Source organism: Choristoneura fumiferana, chromosome 8, assembly GCF_025370935.1.
Source record: "Choristoneura fumiferana chromosome 8, NRCan_CFum_1, whole genome shotgun sequence".
Lineage (NCBI taxonomy): Eukaryota > Metazoa > Arthropoda > Insecta > Lepidoptera > Tortricidae > Choristoneura > Choristoneura fumiferana.
In genome coordinates this window covers 13069072-13089258 of record NC_133479.1, presented here as the reverse complement: position 1 = coordinate 13089258, position 20187 = coordinate 13069072, and the positions used below count along the sequence as shown (strand labels likewise).

Here is a 20187-nt window from a genome sequence, read left to right as displayed (position 1 = left end):
ACATTGGCACGTCTTCACGCTGTTAAATTTGTCTTTCACCATCTGTGGGTAATTATTTGATATTCTTTGAAGTATTTAATGTCGGAATTAAATATTCAAACGCTCATAACAATATTTGCTGGCTCGTCTCGTTTCCTGTCACAGACAAATTCCGTGCTCTTATTGGATAATTCTGGAATAAAAATCGCCCTTTCATAAAGCTACCTGTGCAACATCAAAAGGTTGCCTTTCAAATAAGTTCTTATAAATTACTGGGAGCAGTTATTTTGTGTCTGTATAAAGCCAGTTTCAATTTAATGGCGAACTTCACTCAAAGAAAATCCAATTTTCCCTCTTCTCCGATCCGTTTCTTATTTGCGGCTTTGTGCTCTCAATAGGACATTGTTACACATACAGCCTGGGTGCTTTGCGATTCACTGGTTTTGTGCACTGGCGATATTACATTCGATCATAATTTTGCAAATTTTGTACGTATCAGCGACATAAGGAAAAATAACTTAGAAAATCTGAAACCTTAAAAGTTTAAATGGGACATTGCTAAGAACTGTCTAAATTAAACTTTAGCTTTTGATTTAAACAAAAGATTTTTTTGGTAAAAATTTCACTTTTAATATAATCTTTTTTGCTGACTGTATTTGCATTGTCACCCAAGCTACATTTGCAAACCAAATTTCGAGTTGATGCCATTAACCATTAAAGATTTCCGTCCAGCGGAGACGATCTTGCACGGACTACCAGAATGTCACTTCCAGATTATTCTATTGTCACGCAATTTACATAAGTATGCCAAATTTCAAGACAATCCGATTACTAGAAATAGGTCAAATTTAACTTGCAAGATTTGACTCGCATATACATAGATACATAAAACATACATTGCAAGTTAAAACTCGTAAAATCGGTGTACTCTTCAGGGAACAATGATAAAGATAGAATACAGATGCGTTAAACTTATAAAACAATATTTTTGCGTCAAGGGGAAGGTCAAGGGTTAAAAAAACATTGGCGATTTCAGAAGCCTTTTACTTCATACAAAAATCGTATGCTTCGAATCCAAACGTGAGATAATTATGTATGACACTGTATTAGGGTATAATTTTTCGCAGGTTGCACGTTTTACACCTTTGTGCTGGTAAATAATTAAACATCATCATTATGATTATCAAAAAATTGCATCATCCTGGCTTTTCTTTTCATACAAACAGCGATAACAGTTTTCTATCACCACATGTTTCATCCAATTTTCGATGTCACGAAAATATTCTGATAAGATTGACTGATGGACAGAGAACGCAAAGTTTACAATGGCAGACTTCAAATTTGGTAAACATAATGTACTTACTGGTTTTTTTAAATTTCGGCCTATTTTTTTTCTTTCATGGAAGCGAAGCCGCGGGCTAGACACAACAACATTTAATAAAGATACCTGTCACAAGGTACACGTGAAAACATGATACTGAGCGAGCGCGAGCGAAGCGTCTCCGTTTCAGCTTGTAAAAAAATAACTATCGTATAATCCGGTGTCTGTTCTCTTCTCGTAAAGTTTTGTGAGCTGGTTCGATAATTAAGAATAAGAATGGTTGGTAATTGGCAATATTAATATTTTACCAATGTACCCTGATTCGAAAACCATTTCGAGGGATAGGGTTCTTGAACAATTGTGTCCTATTCTGATCCGAAAATACTTAAGGGTTACGAATATACCTAAAATATGTTTAAGCTTAGTTTAAGCCTTCGTATTTTCATCAAGGGATGAATCCCTTTACCTGAAAAATAAATCCATAAGTATCTAGATTTATTTATGGTATCTGTCACGCAGGGCCCGTGTTACGAAGTGCAAAATTCGGCGTTCTGCAGAATCAACCGCAACCCTGTCATCGCAACTGACATTGGCCCAAGCCTTAAGGCCGCCATTGAGGGAATAATAATAACTTCGTATCTTGCCGTCCCGCTGACGTTTACACCGGGCGTGGCCGTAGTACGAGCAAAAAATTAAAACATAGATCCTCCTCGTCAAACTGAAAAACATAAGTTTAGCGATTTTTAGAAATAATGGAGTCTTTGAATCTTCCTTTTTTCATACAAATTAAATACTGCTATCAATGTACGCCATCCTAGAACACAACTGACGTCGCCTGTCACACTACAAACATCAAGCATTTTGCTTTACATTGCTTCTTCGAATAAACTTAAAGTGTAATTAAAATTAAAAAAACTATTTTTAAAAATCGCTGTACTAATATTGTTCAGTTAGACCAGTATGATCTATGTTTTAATTATTTGCTCATATTACAGGCCACACCCAGTATTATTAAATACGAGAGTGGGAGGGACGGAACGACACGAACTTCAATTTTCGAATTTCGTAGTACCCCTGCAGGTCGCAGGCAGACATTGATGTCAGTCAGTTGTCACATTAGCCAAAGAGTAGGTATTGACATAAACAAGAGAATGTACTAATAGCAGTTTTCTGCCTAATGAGTAATTAATTGAAAAAAAACATTAAAACAATATTATATAAATGAAAGAGATGTTATTATGATATGAACCTGAAGAGATTAAGTCTCGCGCCTGTTACAACTACCGACGTAGAAAGATCGTTTAGTTCGTTGAAATGGATGTTGAAAGAAAGACGCCGCAGCTTAAATCCAAATATACATGAGTTAAAATAAAATTGTATCATAGTTTGTATACAATTCGCAGAGAGGTAGTTATTCAATAGGCATAATATGATTATTTTTAGACTAACCTATCTGTTTATCTCTGCTCTTTCTCAAAACAATATCCGATTGAATGTGACAGTTAGCATCTATTGACATTGACAACTAGCTCGTTTTTTTTAAACATTATTTTACTTGGCCTTTCACTTGGTTACAGCCGCCATGTGTAATATACGGGACGTCGTATCTGATTTTTACAAAAAAATATTTAAATTTAACTATGCCATTTTATGCCAAGATATTCAAATTAGTATCTTGATATTATCTATATTTAAAGAAAATAAGATAAAAAGAGTAGTAATAAAGTGATCAATTCCAATTATAACGAAATTTGTATTAAAATTAAAGGGCCAGTACAGACGGACTGCATTCCCCCTGCAACATAACTGCCAACTACCGAATGCCCATACTTTTTGTTATTGCAGTTCCATTGCAGTCGGCACAACTGCACTCTGAATGCGATAAAAATGTATGAGCAGTCGGCAGTGTACGCTATTAATGATATACAAAATGATTATATTATTAATGGTATATCATTGCGTAGCAATCCAAAGTTCGCATACTCTTCGCTAGTCATACCGTAATTTTTGTCCGAATCATCGTTTGTCATAATTTTTTTCCAACTGAAACTTCACAGTTTTCTGAAAATTTTGAATGGTCATCCTATAGAAAACTATACTTAGGTTAAGCTAGGTTTGCTTTATAACAATTCTGAACAATTATTGGATTCTGAATTCAATAAAATCAAAGAAAAATATAAATTCAGAGAAAAAAGAGTTATGACAAACGATCGTTCTAACAAACATTACGAGTACATTCGGACTTCCAATAAGTATGCGAGCCGATTGGGCCCACAAAATACAAGTTACTTCTTGGTCATTGTCGTCACAGAGCGATTCACGTATCAAACGAAACATCACACCACCTCGCTTAATTACTGAGATCCGAAAGTATCAAACGTTACACTAACATTCCCGCAACTCGGCGACATCACCACTAAACTCTGCGGTAAACTTGCGAGGTCCGTTGCATACTTAACACCAGGGTCCAAGTTTGTCTTAACAAATTGTAGTGGGGAAGTTAGACCCGCACTCACGTACAGTGGGCGGGGACAGAAAAACTTAGCCCACTACCTGTCTGAACAATGCGCACGTAGCCCCCTGCTACAAACTGCCGAGGCTGCCGTAAGGGGGGAGAGCTAGCGGACTTTGCAAATACTTGTAACAAAATATGCCCTTATAAAGGCCTTGGTTGCCTATTAATCTGACCTATGGCCACTCAAGTTTGTGCTCGCAACCTCTCACTTCTGAGTTTTTGGAATTTATGTGCGATAGTTCCTAAATTTAAAGCTTACTGTGAACTTTGCGGTGAAAGAAAACAACGTCATTTAATTGTGTCTGACTGAAGCACCGAATACAAATTGGTAGAAAATTATTTTCATGTGTTTTATGTCGATTCAATTTATTGTTAATAAAAAAATCTCCTGTTTCTACTCTTTGGTAACAGTATATTACTGTTTTATGCACTATTTTTTGCCGCAAATTTATAACATTGAAAAAATAAAACAAGGTAGAATACCTGATGTGAACGACAGAGTTAAGCCGGTTTAAACTTCGCGTCTTCTTGTGTAGTTGCTACCTACACAAGAAGACGCTTGTTTGAAGAAGTTTCGTTATACTCGTGGCATGCAACTGTATGCACGCGGGAGGCGTAGTTTAAACCGGTCTCACTTTGCCTTTCACAGAACAAAGTCTTTACTTCTTACTTGGTCTAAGGTTTCCGCTTACATTTCATCACTTGCAATCCCCTCAAGATTAACGTAAGAGTTCAAACGGGGAGGTTTGGGACTCTTTGCGAGGGATATGTGGGATTTCTTCCAAGTCCGTTTGCTTTTTGTATTTCCTTTCTTTCATAGAGTTCAGTGCAGGTTGTGAATTCTGCCATGTTCTTAGCAAGAACATTTAATGTATTGGTTGCACTTATTGAAAAGCCAGAACATTTTACTGTGTTTTATTTAACTTGCAAGTTGTTTAGGTCAAATCCTTCGAGTTGAATTTCATCTAAGTACATATTATGTAGGTTGAATTGATTGAAAATAACAATGTAAGTTCAGTCAGCGTTATCATCATCATCATATCAGCGTAGGATATCCACTGCTGGACACATGTCTCCCTTATAGAACTCCATTTGCCTCGATCGGAAGCGGCTTGCATCCACCGTGAACCCGCGACTTTAACCAGGTCATCCGTCCAGTCTTAACTTTAAAACTAATTAGTCATTAGTAAAAGTAAAACTATTTAGTAAAACATTTAAGATACGGTAGGTTCTCACCTGATATCAAATGACATCATATTGCCACGTAGTACAAGGTTATTTGCTGCCCTGTCTTGTGTAATTGAGTACAAAATATTAGATTAGGTATTGAGGATCACGAAAGAGCTAAAATAAGCACAAATCTCGTTTAAAAATGAGAGAGCAAATAAAGTCGTCTACATTTCGACAAGTAGATTTTAGACGTGATCTCATTTCGTCACTACACTGTAAGATTTATGACATAAACTGCGCTACGTCTCTGAATTACAAAACATTCTTTATTGCTTCTAGGTTATGGTACTAAAGATATTGAGTAGATTTATTTAAAAACTGTCATCATTTTATATTAAATCTGATTTATCCTCCTAACGCCTAAAGTCTTTTATAAAGGACTTATAACTCTCTCAGAAGTGACATAAAGTTTCATGTTCATAAAAAAAAATTGACTTGGGCGTTAGGTGGTTATTTTGTTCTGTGTAAGTATCATTGCTAATATTTTTAACAGGCGTACTTAATATGAATGGATAGTAAATAATAAAAAAGTCATGTCATTTATATAAATTACCGTAAAACATCTCTATGTTATGACTTATCAGTGTTTTAGGTAAAATTGAAAAACGAAATTTTGCTCCCATACCGCGTATTCTATTTTCTATTCGGAAACGCGGGTTAACAACTATACCTACCTACGTAGGTACTATTCGAACCACGAAAATGAAGCAAAGGGATCCTCCTTAAATTTGCGTCGGCTCTCTAGCGGAAAATCCAATGATTTACTGGGCTAAAGTCTTATCATAATCTGGCACGTCCCTCGTATTTCACGCTGAGTTAGTGCGCGGTGGCATCCTACTATTTTGTCTAACTATTTGACTACCTGGGTTAATCAACTGCGTATTGTCACAGTAAGATTTCAAAATTATAATGAATGAGTTGTGGCTTTAGAAATTGGTTGTTAGAAGTATGAAAAACATAAGCGTTCTAACCTCGTTGGGCCTAGCGTACTTAATATACTATGACATAAAGAACTGTTTATTGACATCCGGTTCAGATTGTGAAAATATAAATCTGACGTGGGGCCTCAAGAGGCTAAAGCCGACTTTAGACTTGCGACAAAAAACGTGCAAGTTGCATTACATTGCGAGGCCGTAAAGCCAACGAGTTTGTAGTTTTCAATCGAGCGACGCTGTGAAATGCAACTTGCACGATTTTCTTGCAAGTCTTTTTTTCTCTCTTTTTTTTTGAGGCTTTGAGCACTCCAGGTGATCATGTCAACCTCATGGGTGCTCGCTCATTTTTCCTACGTAAGGAACATATTAAAAAATTGGTAAATGCAAATGGCTTTGTCAGATGTTGGCTCTGAGAGTCAACAATTAACCTGGCCCAAACCCCCAAGTACCCTTCTCCTCAAGTCTGAGTTCCGAGCACATTCCAACAACAAATGGGTTGCAAGTCTAAACTAGGATTAAGGCTAGTTTTGTTTTCATTTACCTAATTTAGTACTACTAAGTACCTATCCAATGACATGGTCAGAATACACCAAACTTCGCTGATACCTACTGTAACAAAAGTTTCTACCAAATCAAAAGAAAAGCTGCACCTTGCTGTGGCAATTCACTGAGTAAGTAAGTAGGTATGGCCCTTCTTACTTCTTTTGGCACAATAGATCTTTTTTCCTTTTCTTCCTGTTTAATATATACCGCTGGACCACCGGTGGTGTAGGGGTTATAAGACTTGGGTTTGATTCCCAGCGCTGGTCCCTTTTCTTTGTAGTTTCGATAGGGTTTTACGGGATGACCGTAAAAGTAAATAATACAAGAAGACTCCAAAAAACCAATCATAATTTGATTTTTTGCCATTTTTTCTAATGTCTAATGTTGCCCTTCGTGCGCTAGTCCGATTCGCACTTGGCCTGTTTTAAACCACTGGGCCCGCGTGGAAGCCCTCTCATTCTGAGAAAGGCCTGTGTCCAGCAGTGGGACGTATATAGTATATAGATATAATTTAATTTCATCATCATCATCCCAGCCTATATACGTCCCACTGCTGGGCACAGGCTTCCTCTCAGAGCAAGAGGGCTTGGGCCATAGTTCCCACGCGGGCCCAGTGCGGATTGGGAACTTCACACGCACCATTGAATTGCTTCGCAGGTTTGTGCAGCTTTCCTTACGATGTTTTCCTTCACCGCAAACCTCGTGGTAAATTTCAAATGTAATTAATAATTTTATTTACATATACTTATTTATGTTATTTATTTATTTATTTTATTTGTTTATTTTATTTATTTCATAGGCTGAGATGATGATGAACCAATAAACAATACTAAATCCATTTTATCTGGTAATGGCCAAGATGGCTCAGCGATCCCCTTTAATTACACAAACGATTGCCGCCTACTACGATTATCCTCGGATCTTATAATTACCCTATTACCGAGAGCTTCAATTATTTATCTTTGTATATGATACAAACTATAGGCTGCTGAGTTTTCACTTGGGTTTTTGAATAATGTATTGGTATCCGTGAAGCCGTATGAAGCCGTGGTGGCCTAGTGGTTTGACCTATCGCCTCTGAAGCAGAGTGTCGTGGGTTCAAACCCCGGCTCGCACCTCTGAGTTTTTCGAAATTCATGTGTGGAATTACATTTGAAATTTACCACGAGCTTTACGGTGAAGGAAAACATCGTGAGGAAACCTGCACAACCTGCGAAGCAATTCAATGGTGTGTGTGAAGTTCCTAATCCTCACTGCCAAGCCCTCTCATTCTAAAAGGAGGCATGTGCCCCTTCGTGGAACGTACACCTATATAGGCTGGGATAAGTTTTCCTTGGCTGATCTATGGAATGTCGGTATGACATTTGCTGCAAAAAGATTCCTACTTTACGTACGTGATTCAGTTTCATTGATCGTACTTCGGAGTCGCGCTGCAGTTGTTCGATTTGTAGGTTTCCAAAGTCGCAAATAACAACTTTTATATACTTACCTACACATATTAATTTGCTACAAGCTTTTACGGTGAAGGAAAACATCGTAAGGAAACCTGCACAGACCTACGAAGCAATTCAATGGTGTGTGTGAAGTTCCTAATCCTCACTGCCAAGCCCTCTCATTCTAAAAGGAGGCATGTGCCCATTCGTGGAACGTACACCTATATAGGCTGGGATAATGATATAGCAACATTAAAATTAACTAACTAAAGAGTAATTCATGCGGAAAATTGTCTGGAATAGTGTTCCAGAATTAATCATACTCGTAACTCTACTTCGTTTCAAGCAAAGATACCTCAAATACCTGTAATTGTAATTTTATGCTACTTCAATGAAGGCTATCGCGTATGAATTCGCCGCTAGAGGCGCTAGTGTAGCGTGAGGTCTCCGAAATGTCAAATCTCATAGTTTTTGGGTGAGCTACGCAGGTTTATTTATAATTAGAATAATTTTGTGAATATTTTGCAATATCTGACATTAATTAGGGCAATTATGCGTTCCGGGGCAATGAATGTCTGTGTTTTGAGACAGTTTTGTCTTTTGGAAACCTTTGTCCTCCCTTTTTTCCGAACAAAACGGGGACTATGCAACACTGTGGCATGCTCGATATTTTTATGGTACGGTTTTAAGGTGTATTAAATATGATTTTAATCTAAACTTTGTTTTCACGCCCGTATTAACAGACTTAGAAAGCCATACTTAAAAACCTCACGCAACAGTGCGCCATCTAGTGAGACAAAAAACGATAGCCCTCATTATCGAAACAGAATTAACAAGTTTGATTTATCAGCATAACGCTGATAATAAAAATAGTTCTATCTATTATTCAAATCTATCTTCATATATAAAAATGAATCGTCGAAATATATTATGCACATACGTAACTTCTCAACGACGGCACAGAATTGGATATTATTTTTTTCACTTCTCATGCTCTTAAAATGTTTCTTTAGTCTGCATATCGGGACTAAAGCTCCTTTTTATTCTCTAGGGCTTAAAATATTTTTTTTTTATGTACGTTGGAAACCTCTGAATAGCCAACACGGTGTTTGTGAATGGAAGATATTTAAGCTTGGAAATTAGCTCAAAATGACAACTGTGCAAAAATATTTAAAAAAACCGGGCATGTGCGAGTCATACTCGCGCACCGAGAATTCCGTACACATTTATCGGTATGTAAGTAAACGGGAATCGAGTCTTGAAGATATTTCTCGCTTTTTCCGAGTGATTTAATTTATCAAGTGTATGCAGAGCCCTACTCTTAAGCAAAATGTACGCAATGTGGGGTCAGATTATGTTGGTCATTGATATATACAGACATATTAACCGATTTTCAGACTATTCTAGTTGGTTGTGTCATAAAAGCTACCTTCACACCAAATTTCAAGATTCTGAGTTAACGGGAAGTACCCTGTAGGTTTTGATTCCCTTGCGAGTTTCGAAAATTTGCGGAATTTGCAGCATAAACGGCTGCATCTTTTGATTGCGTTGGCTTAGAAGTTTGATTTTTTCACAGGTCCAGGGGACAGTAGACCTGAGTATTTTTTTATAAATTTAAGCTTGATACCTCTACGCGTTCCCAAAAAAAACGGTCTTGACAAACAGACAGATGGCCAATGTTTTACTTTTGAGGTACCTACGGAGCCCTAAAAACACAATTTAATTCTGTGAAACACAATTAATGATTACGAATATGAATCTATTCAATTATATATGGATTAATTCATTTTATTATGCATAGTCCAATTTGCTTTAAAATAGTTTTCAATTAAATTTTCAGAAATGGCAGTCTGCGTCTGTGTGTCTGTATGTCTGCGCGTCTGTGTGTGACATCGTAGCTCTTAAACGGGTGAACCGATTTGAATTTTTTTTTTTTATTTGAAAGCAGGATTTCTAACGATGGTTCTTAGACATGTTTTACAAAATCGGTTCATCCATTTTTGAGATATTGAACTTTGAAGTGTCAATGTCGGGGGTCTTCCAACTTTTTGTTGGTTAGATTATAATTATAAATATCACTTGGCTAACGAAAGCGCGTCAATCAATCCCTAGCCAACTTAAAAAATGGCAAAATTTTAGGTAAAATGCAATATTTTCGAACGCTTCGAAATTTAACGTTCACGGATTAAGATTGAGTTACCTACTTACCATAATAAGGTCGCGTATTATGAGTTTTCTTTTAAAGGACGCCATTGGGGTGACCCAGCTTAATTCGATAAATAATACCAAGAGACAAGGAGCGACTCGAACTTCTGACGAATTATTGGACGATAAACTTATTGGACAGTAACTTAGAATAATTTAAAGGGAGCTTTATTATCTCATGATCAGTTTAAAAAGTTATCATGTATTGACTAAGCGGCTGTTTCACCATCCATTGATTAGTGTTAAGTGACGGTTAATTGTGATGCCGTCTCTATTTGTTTTGTTCGAATAGACGGAGACGGCATCACACTTAACCGTCACTTAACACTAACCAGTGGACGGTGAAACAGCCCCTAAATGTCCTATATTTATTTTACATTGCTTCATTTCAGCACAATGAGTGTTTTTCGATGGCGATTTGTAGATGGCGTTCGTATCGTGAGGTCCGTTTGACGTTTCAGTCTTGCTTGCGATTGGCTCATTTAGTTATTTAACCAATCACGAGCGCGATGCATGGTTTGGGCATGTTGAGAGAAAGAATGAAAACAGACTGACTAAGCAGATATATAAGACGAGCGTGAATGGGAACGTTGGGTGAGGAAGGCCTAGACGAACGTACCACGATCAAATCGGGGACGTTCTGAAGAAAGGTCGGGTCAGGAGTACTCTAAACCGACGTGCATGCATGAAAAGATTGATGAATGTAGAGGAAGCGAGAGTTGTATGCCAGAATCGTAGCAAGTGGAAGGATGTAGTCTCTGCCTACCCCTTTGGGAAAGAGGCGTGATTTTATGTATGTATGTATGTATGTACGAGCGCGATGCAAATGTCAAACGGAGCTTACAATACTATCGCCATCTAGCGATATTCTGCCTGTCGAAAAACCGTCATTGTGGTTTACTATTTACAAGCTTTTAATTTAATTTGCTATTTACCTATGTTTCCAAATCTTAACCGCTTCTAGTGTACGGATTGGCTTGAAATTGTTTTATTTATTCATCTTTTTTTGCGCAATGATTGTATTAAAATGAAAAGTTACAGGTTAGCATACTTTTTGACCGCCGACGCAAAAAGAGGGACGTTATAAGTTTGACCGCTATTTGTGTCTGTCTGTGGCACCGTAGCTTTTAAACGGGTGGACCAATTGTAATGCGGTTTTCTTTTTATACGTAGCCTGCATTATGTCCCACTGCTGGGCAAAGGCCTCCCCTTTTCTCCGCCACTCTTCCCTGTCCTGGGTTTTTTTATTATTACAAGTTTTTCTTTAGCTTGCCCTGTTTATTTATTTGTTTGTGTCAAACCTCGGAAGCTAAATTTGACACACTTCCAGCGGTCCGATAAACTTGAAATTTGGCCTAATTACGTAAATTTGTTTACGCCATATTCTGGTAGTGACATCTTGGTGGTCCTGCCAGGATCGTCTCCGCAGGAGAAAACTCCTCAATGGTACGGATAATTTAGTTTAAATGACAATGGAAGTACAGTCAACAAAAAGTACAGTCAGAAAAAAAAGGCTTATATTAATGAAATCTTTAACAGAAACTTATTCTCAGTTATAGCGGGCCCAAAGTGTAATTAGTGTGCCACAAGCCATAACTTTTAACATCTACCTCCTTCCCGCACTTGTCGCTTTTCCGCGTTCTAATAAAACACAACGTTAAAATATAAAGATAAGTCAGACAATGCAAATGAACCTCTGCATCATAAAAAGTTTCGTCATACAAAAACAAGTTTGCCATCTCGGCTCGGACCCTCAAAATCCCCTCTCCGAGGTAAAATGAAAATGGCAACACTTGAAAACGGAGGAGATGAAAAAATTAAAAGATTAATCACTGCCCGCAAGAAAAACGATCGTGTATCGTTGCGCCAATTAGTAACTGGGGTTTATTTGTGAGAAATAAATTGTGCAGTGAAAAACTCACCAGACTGTTTAGCAAAAACTGTGTAATTTAACTGTGCACACTAACTTAAGTTACTCGTTCTATTCATCACCTCAGCCTATACAGGGTTTTTATTAACGTAATACGAAATTAGTATTTGAAAATTAAAAAATAAAAAACGAATTAAACATTATATAAACAGTCTTTATTTTTGACCAGATAGGTAGTGTTCCAACGAACAGTACTTACTCATACCATCACTACTTTGAAAAAATCTCGTATCTCAAATCAATACGTCAACAAAATTGACCCTTAAAATAATGCATTTAAAGTTCACTCAGAAAAATTACGGAATTTGGGGTACGAGCCTTTTTAAAAGTAGTGACGAATGTTGTTACTTGCTCTACTTATTACTTATTCTGTGCTACGAATTAGAAACTTATATAGTCTTTTATGACTGTCATAAAATGTGGGCATAATTGTTACCAATAATTTTTCCCAGCGGTTATTAAAGCCAAAAGTCTTACCTGTACAGAATACAGTTATGGTATTCTAACGTCAGCCAAGGTGATGTATCTTCAGGATATATGACTGTACTTTTTGTAAAAGTTTACAACTTCACGCGTGAGATTTACGGCGGGAAGGCACACTTACAAATTAGCCCGCTCGTTTTGTAATAAATTCCAGGAAACGGCATATAATTTTTACTAAGCCACGTTTTTTGAGTTTTGTCAAAAACGGGTACAGATTTTGCACTGCGTTTGTTGCCGGAAAATAATGACATTTAGACGAAGCTTAATTTTAAATCCTATGAATGTTTGGAGGCTGTAACAAGTATTCACAGGAATTTCCGAGGGAAAAACGTATAACTGCGTTCTTTTGAAATCGACGTTGAACGTTAGTTTTTAGGGTTCCGTTAGGGTTCCGTAGCCAAATGGCAAAAACGGAACCCTTATGGATTCGTCATGTCTGTCTGTCTGTCCGTCCGTATGTCACAGCCACTTTTTTCCGAAACTATAAGAACTATACTGTTGAAATTTGGTAATGTGTGGTGTATTATGTGAACCGCATTAAGATTTTCACAATACGCAAGAACCGTAAAAAATCTATTCGAATTTTTTATCCATTTCTTCAGGGCTCGTACTCATTTACGACTCCTTGACAGTAAACAAGCGCCTATGTGTACTTAACTTTATCTTTGTGCAAATTTCGTACTCTGTTGAACGCGAAAACGGTTCCCATAAAACTCAATTTGCGTAATTCCTCACGTGTTCTTATGAATTACGGATGAAACGGAATGCATGCATTATTTTATGTTTATTACCTGAATTCTCGAAAACGTTATGTAGAGTTAATTTGCGTATTATATTAATTGAATAGATAGAGAGATAGGTGTAACTACCCTAACTTTACCCAAATTGTCAGATAAACGAAAATATTGATTCATTCAGGTGTTGCGTGTGTTGTGTAGGTGTGTTCAGTGCTACAAGTGTACGGCAGCTAGGTCTGTGCGACACATATTCCATTTTTTTTATTTCCGTTAACTTTTATCGTGCATCTCAACGATTGTCCGTTGTGTTTGTTTATTTATTTTATTTTACAATAAAGAGTTGAGGTTCATACCTACATATATATTTAGGTATCTTCTTAGAATTCGTTTATAGCTGTCCCGCGGCAACTATGCAAGTTACAGGGATAAAAAATATCCTACGTCCATCCCTCGGACTGAAACTATATTTCTGAATTTCATCCAAATTGGTTCAACGGTTTAGACGTGATAAGGTAAGAAACAAACAGACTTACAAACTTTTGCATTTATAATATTAGTGAGCCTATGTAAAGATTCAGGCTATACTTAGTAAATTTAATGTTAGTTACAATCTTTTTGTATGAATGTTAGGTAAATTAGCAAAGACTCGGTGAGGCAATTTCCGGTGTGTCATAACTTCGCAGCTGCCTCAGACCTAGTTCCTGTTTCACACGAAGCAACAAAATTATTTAGATAAGGTTTCAATTATTAACAAGTAGCCGTTACCCGCGACTTCGCGTAGAATTCCGTTTTCACTATCCCGCGGGCACTATGGAATTTTCTGGGATAAAAACTATCCCGAGATGCAAACTATCTGTATACCGAATTTTGGCTAAATCAGCTCAGCGGTTTATGCGTAATGAAGTAACAAACAAACAAACAAACCGACTTACAAACTTTCGCATCTATTATATTCGCATTTATTATATTAGTGGGTCAAGCCTTCATCCTCCGGCTTTGCTTTTGTTTATAACAACATAAATTTAATTTGTGAAATAAAAATGCGTGTTAACTTTCATGACAGAAAAGCAACGAATTTTTTTTTTCTAAAAAAAGTATAGTACATAATCACATTGTTGATGGCCAGCAACAAATTATAACAACATTAATTTCATTTGTGAAATAAAAATGCGTTGTCACTTTCACGACAGAAAAACAACGAATTTTTTTTTTCTATAAAAGTAGTAGTATAAGCACATTGTTGATGGCCAGCAACAAATTACGTTCAGCCAAAAATAAAAAAGTTTTTATGTTAGTAACAGCTCTCTTGATCCATTTAGTGAACTCCCAATAACAAAACCACTCCGACATTGTCATTTAAAAGTTCAATATCTCGAAAATATCTTGAAGAAGATCTGGCTCACACATGTTCCTTGATTATTTAGTAAGTAGTTATCCTTTATACTTGTGTTATTTATGTATTGTATATAATATGTGTTTTTATTTGTTTTATATTTTGTATAATATTGTATATATTCAGGTACTTAGGGTTTACATTTATGGACTAATATTTATTCAAATGTTTTGATATATTTGTCGATTCTTATTTTTTGATTGCTCTTCTCTACCAATCAAAGGTTGACTGGCAGAGATCCCTTACGGGGATAAGTCCACCTTTGTATTTAGCACTTTCTTTTTTGTGTAACATTTTTGAACAATAAAGAGTATAAACAAACAAACAAAATGGTTGAAATGATTTGAACGAAAAATAGCTAAGAACTACCTACCGCAAGAAACCTTATAGGTTATACTTATAAACTACACTGTGGTCTTTATTTACGTTGTATTAACTAAGTACAACAGTACCTACAACAGTGCAGAGTTTCATGGCTCCAGGGCCCAATTACATAACAAATTACAAGCAAAGAGTATTAGTGAATTTTAATACAAAGTCGCTAATACTATCAGCTTGTAATTTATTGTGCATTTGGGCCCTGACTTAGCTATTAAGATTTCCTGATTGTGCATGTGTGTATCCCAATCCCGTTGAAAAATTTAAATGAAAAGTAGCCTATGTACTCATATCTCATAATACCTATGCATTTCAAAGATCCTGTTATCGTCATACTAAATCCGTCTAGACATTTTAGCGTTTACCTATACGTAAACACATTATTATTATCCATAGATAAGAAGCGAAAGACAAATACTTTGTAATGACTTATCCATTGCTTAGTAGTAGTATGGATAAATAAACGACTCTTCTTATGTTATTATTATTTGTTTGACTATATTTGTATCTTTCTGCTTGGCAATGGCCTCCCCTCTTAATGTCGACATCTCCCTACTGGCCTATCCGGCCACTCGCTCAATTCCGCGTCCAGAACTCTTATTATCCACACTTGAAGTTACAATAGTTTTTGCCAGTTCTTTCTTTCAAACGGCGTAAGATGAGGGTAGAAAGAGATGGTGAATGCGATCGGGAACATCAGAGCGAGACAATATGGCCACGGGTCATCTTGCCACGTACCTTCGCCTCGGCCTGCTTTTGTTAGACAGAGCGTATGCGCAGGCATATGTAAATAAAATGTGTTTGTGTAAATAAAAGATGAACATCTAATTGCACGTATATATTGTTCAAAATATAATATACAATTATATGCATGTAGTTTTTCTAATTAAATAGACTCGGATTAAATTTTAACAAAATTACACACGTATCGAAGGCAGGATATCGTGACAGAAAGGGAAGAGCTACCAGAAACAACGAAAGAGCCAGTGTTGCCGTAGGTGTCATACCATAGATTAATATTTTCAACAGCTTTGCCGTTGGTGGGCATCGAGTCGAAGCAGTACTCACAATATGGCCAAGTGCTCTCGTATTTGCAGGTGCATCCGGCAGCATGTATATTTAGATATCTTCCCAGTACTCTATCTATATCTATTCCATGGCACGTTTCGAGATCGCGTCTTACATGTAATTTGTATTATCTCTAAATTGTGTAGAGTGCACTTAACATCTTTTTAGTAGTACACACGATAGTTTGAATAAGGTTATAGAATATGGAATTTTCAGGAACAATCAATATTTTAATATTCAAACCAGTTTAGGTCTAAGTACTAGGTTGCTGTGCTCGATTGACCACTTTAAAGTCGTTCCCTTGACAACCTCCCAATGTAAAACAACTTGCACCGTTTTTCTTGCAAGTCTAAACTGGTCTTTATGTTTGTTTTTTTCGTCTTATCCATTCATAATTGTTCTCACATCTTGAGACCGAAATATCGTTTTGAAGTGAGGTGTTCCATTCCGTTCGGAATTAAACTACGTTGGAACTGTTGGGTGTTCGCAGTTTACAGCTAATGTACTTGCTTATATTGACAGACAGTAGTCTCCAAGTGTTGCAAGGGATTGAGTTAAAATTTCCAACTTTACTAATCTTGATAATTCGTTCATAACTGTAAAATAGGAATTCTCGGCCAGTTTCTGTGTTCTCTTGTCGCTACAATCTGACCGTCTTTAAATCTAGGGTGAATGAGTATTTATTAGGCAAGCGTCTTAGCTTACCATCAGGCGTGGTTGTGGTGAAACGCAAGCCTAAGCTGTTTCCGTAAAAAATATAGCTCCGAGTGACCTTCTGCATACGATTGGAAACTCTCAGCGCGCACCATTTTCATCCCTTTTGTTCACACTTAGTTAAGAAAATGTCATTCGATTTAAGTAAAATCTGTACGTCTATTTTGAAAAGAAAGAAAGAAAAAACATTTATTCGTGACACACAAAATAATATAGGTATAGAATTAAACTAAAAAAAATACTTATCACGGTCACGAAAAGGTCCCAAATCAACTATATACCATAAACGACATTTTTTTTAGTATTGTAAAAGTTGACAATACTGCGTAATCACGTCGCAATGATATGCTTTGCTAAAAAATAAGCTCTTCAAACGTTTGTCATCTTTATGTGTAATTTATTACTCGTCTGACCTTTCAATCCAGTATTTTAGTACCTATAAAATCTAAAATGACATGCAGTGACGCCGGTGTTGTATTTAATTGGCTGTAATAAAACTTTTTAAAATTATGCAATGGCTTTAAAAATATCACTTCGTCAGAAAATACCAATCGTGGCAACACATTTCAGAATCTAGCGTATTTTTTCAACTCAAATGTACACGTCCAATTTTATAAACGCTGGCGTGTCGATAGCAAGCGAATCTTTCAGACTCAGTTTCATTAAAATCTCAGGCCGTCTCCTTCACAAAAGAGTACTGACTCCCATCATATTTTTAATCTTCTAGCTGAACAATGAGGATAGCTTCAGCGCACAGGGAAAGTGATTTTACAGACTTGGTCGACACAACGAACTCCGATAACCACAGACTACTTCCATAGCCATGGAAAAGATCCGCAAAACTCCAGATGCCAAAAATTATCTGCCGTATATTAGAACCGTCATGGGTTATAGTGGATCAAGTCTGCACACACATTAACTTATGTCGGCATCAAGCAGAGGATTACTCTTATATATTGCTCAGAGAAAATATTTCTTATTTATGAAATGCTTTTTTTTTATTTACGCCACTTTAACGAGGTGACAAATGTTTGTACTCAAATTAGAGAACCTCTTTTTAGAAAATTATCCCGTAATCTTTTTTAGACAAATGGCAATGAAAACTATTTTTTTTTCAAGAAATTTTTATGGGCTAAATTAAAGTTTTCAGAAGGTCCACCAAACCAATAGACAATGAGTACTATGTATTGTATACTTTAAGCCGTTTTTTTTTGTTTCAGGGTGCCATCAGAGAAATTAAAATCAGTACAAACGTCCAAAATCCCATATACGTTCACAATTCGACTTTATGTTCCGTAAGTAAAATTTTGCTTCAGAAAATATAAAAATAATTCAATTTTAGTCATTCAAATTTAAAACTGATTTAGTATTTGTGACTAAGTTATTTTTGTGTTTCGTATTATTTCGTAAAATAAAGAATTGAAAGTAAGTAGTTAGTAAATCGAGGGTACTGTGCCAAAGGCACGGCACAGAGAGGAGTGTTCTATCTCTATTCTCTCTTCGTCAAAAAAGGTTTCAACGCCTTGTTGAAGAACTATATACCTTACACACAAAAAAAACCGAGTCGCTAACCATAATTGTTTCCTAGGGGTCCTGTATGTATCTACTTCTACTGCACGAGTTACAATCGCGGTTTTGACTATCGTTAAATGTAATTTTCACTAATTGAACTTCAGAAAAGTTTTACTATCTACAGATATGAGCAATCAATTTGCGATTTCTTGTTTTCAGTGTGTTCTATTTACAGTATATTTTAATTTTGTCGTTATGTTTCAGGGCGAAATTAGTTTTCCCGAAGCTGTATGTATGTTTTTGATAATTAATGCCTCTACGCAGTCTATGTCAGCTTGTCTTGTTCTAACAGGCTCAAATCCATTTTATATATTTACTATTATCTTAAAAGGCTGGTTAAAGCACCGCATATGGTAAAGTTACGCATGAACACGACGATATATTTTAGACGACTTCATTTAATTTAAATGTGTAAATAAATTTGAGATAATTTTCTAATTCAATAAACTATTAGTCATTGGTTTGTGCGTCACTTAATCAGTTTACGAGCACTTTGTGATTGTTGGTCAATGTATTAATGATTTGAATGTTTCTTCCCTAGACAGCAGCTAAGGAATCTTCTGTAAGTGTCTTTGTTGGTTTTTTCATACTTCTAAACACTAATAGTAGAAAAAGTAGTGAAAATATTTGAAATCAGATAAAAATAACATTTTCAAAGTAAACATTTTTGACTAATATTTTTTCAAGTGTGCGTTTAGTGGACAACTGTAATGTTGAGAGTCTTGCAACCCTACATATAACATTACAAAAAACAAATTTTAAATATTACGATCGTAGTTGTAACATTCATGATTTCTCAACGATACCGTCAATATTATTTATAGTTGTTCAACGTAAAGAGAAATAAATTTGGATGACACTGAAAATTCAACCTGCATTCGATTCACAGAATAATTTTACTACTTCAACGAGAATAATTTAAATAGATAAAAAAACCCGCTTTAATGATCAACCTGCATGACTGCTCTATTAGTAGTAGGTAGTTAAAATGATTCTAGCAAGCCCAAACACGACTAGGCTGTGTTGTTCTGACTTTGAGTTTCGAAGGGTGCATTATCAGGCCAGTTTGATGGTATCATAATTATTGTGTTGTCATCAGAATAACGCATAAATGCCAAGTTTCGTGTCAATATCAAAATAGGAAGTTGCTGGAAAGCTTTTTTTTTTCAGTTACATTTGTAGGTACACTCGTAATTATGTAATATCAGTGTGTTAATTGAATGAAAGAAAATAATTTCTATGACATTATTTTTCAAAAATCTTAAAATTACACGAAAGCTAATAATATTAACATACTACTTAATTATGCGGATGACGATTTTAAAAATTGTAACGTAATTTCAAAATTCCAATTATTTTACTTTTAAGTTCAATTTCTTAATAAATTAAAATAATAATAATTGTACTTTTAGGATACTCCACACGCCGAATTTCTTAGAGTAAGTGGAGATTGAACATTTCTAATTGGCAACTATTCTTTCTAATTGGTATTTTCAATCGGCTTTTTAATCATAATAAAATTAACCGTCCGCTTTACTGTGATAATCATAACCTGTATTTCACAAAGTATTTATTATTTTACATTGCCGCTTCATTCAGCTTTGAAAAATAAATAACCACTCTATATATTTTTGGTGTTTTTAAGGAAGGGAAAAAGGATTCTACGTACTCGATTATGTGGAATACCATTATCATTATGATTTCACAATATTATTTATATTTTTTGTGTTTAACATTTTACTTCATCGGAA

The 20187-nt window shown here is 35.9% G+C and overlaps 1 protein-coding gene across 5 annotated transcripts in view; it reads left to right on the top strand.

The window, feature by feature from the left end:
- LOC141430561 (uncharacterized) overlaps window positions 1–20187 on the top strand; it is a 109325-nt gene that overhangs the window by 76891 nt on the left and 12247 nt on the right. The window contains exons 4-7 of one of the 5 annotated variants that reach the window (XM_074091323.1): window positions 18085–18159; window positions 18641–18664; window positions 18978–18998; window positions 19849–19875. In XM_074091323.1, coding sequence (XP_073947424.1) covers window positions 18085–18159; window positions 18641–18664; window positions 18978–18998; window positions 19849–19875 — 147 coding nt within the window. The remainder of the gene's footprint in view (window positions 1–18084; window positions 18160–18640; window positions 18665–18977; window positions 18999–19848; window positions 19876–20187) is intronic. The other 4 variants (XM_074091324.1, XM_074091325.1, XM_074091327.1 and 1 more) reach the window with 4 other exon arrangements.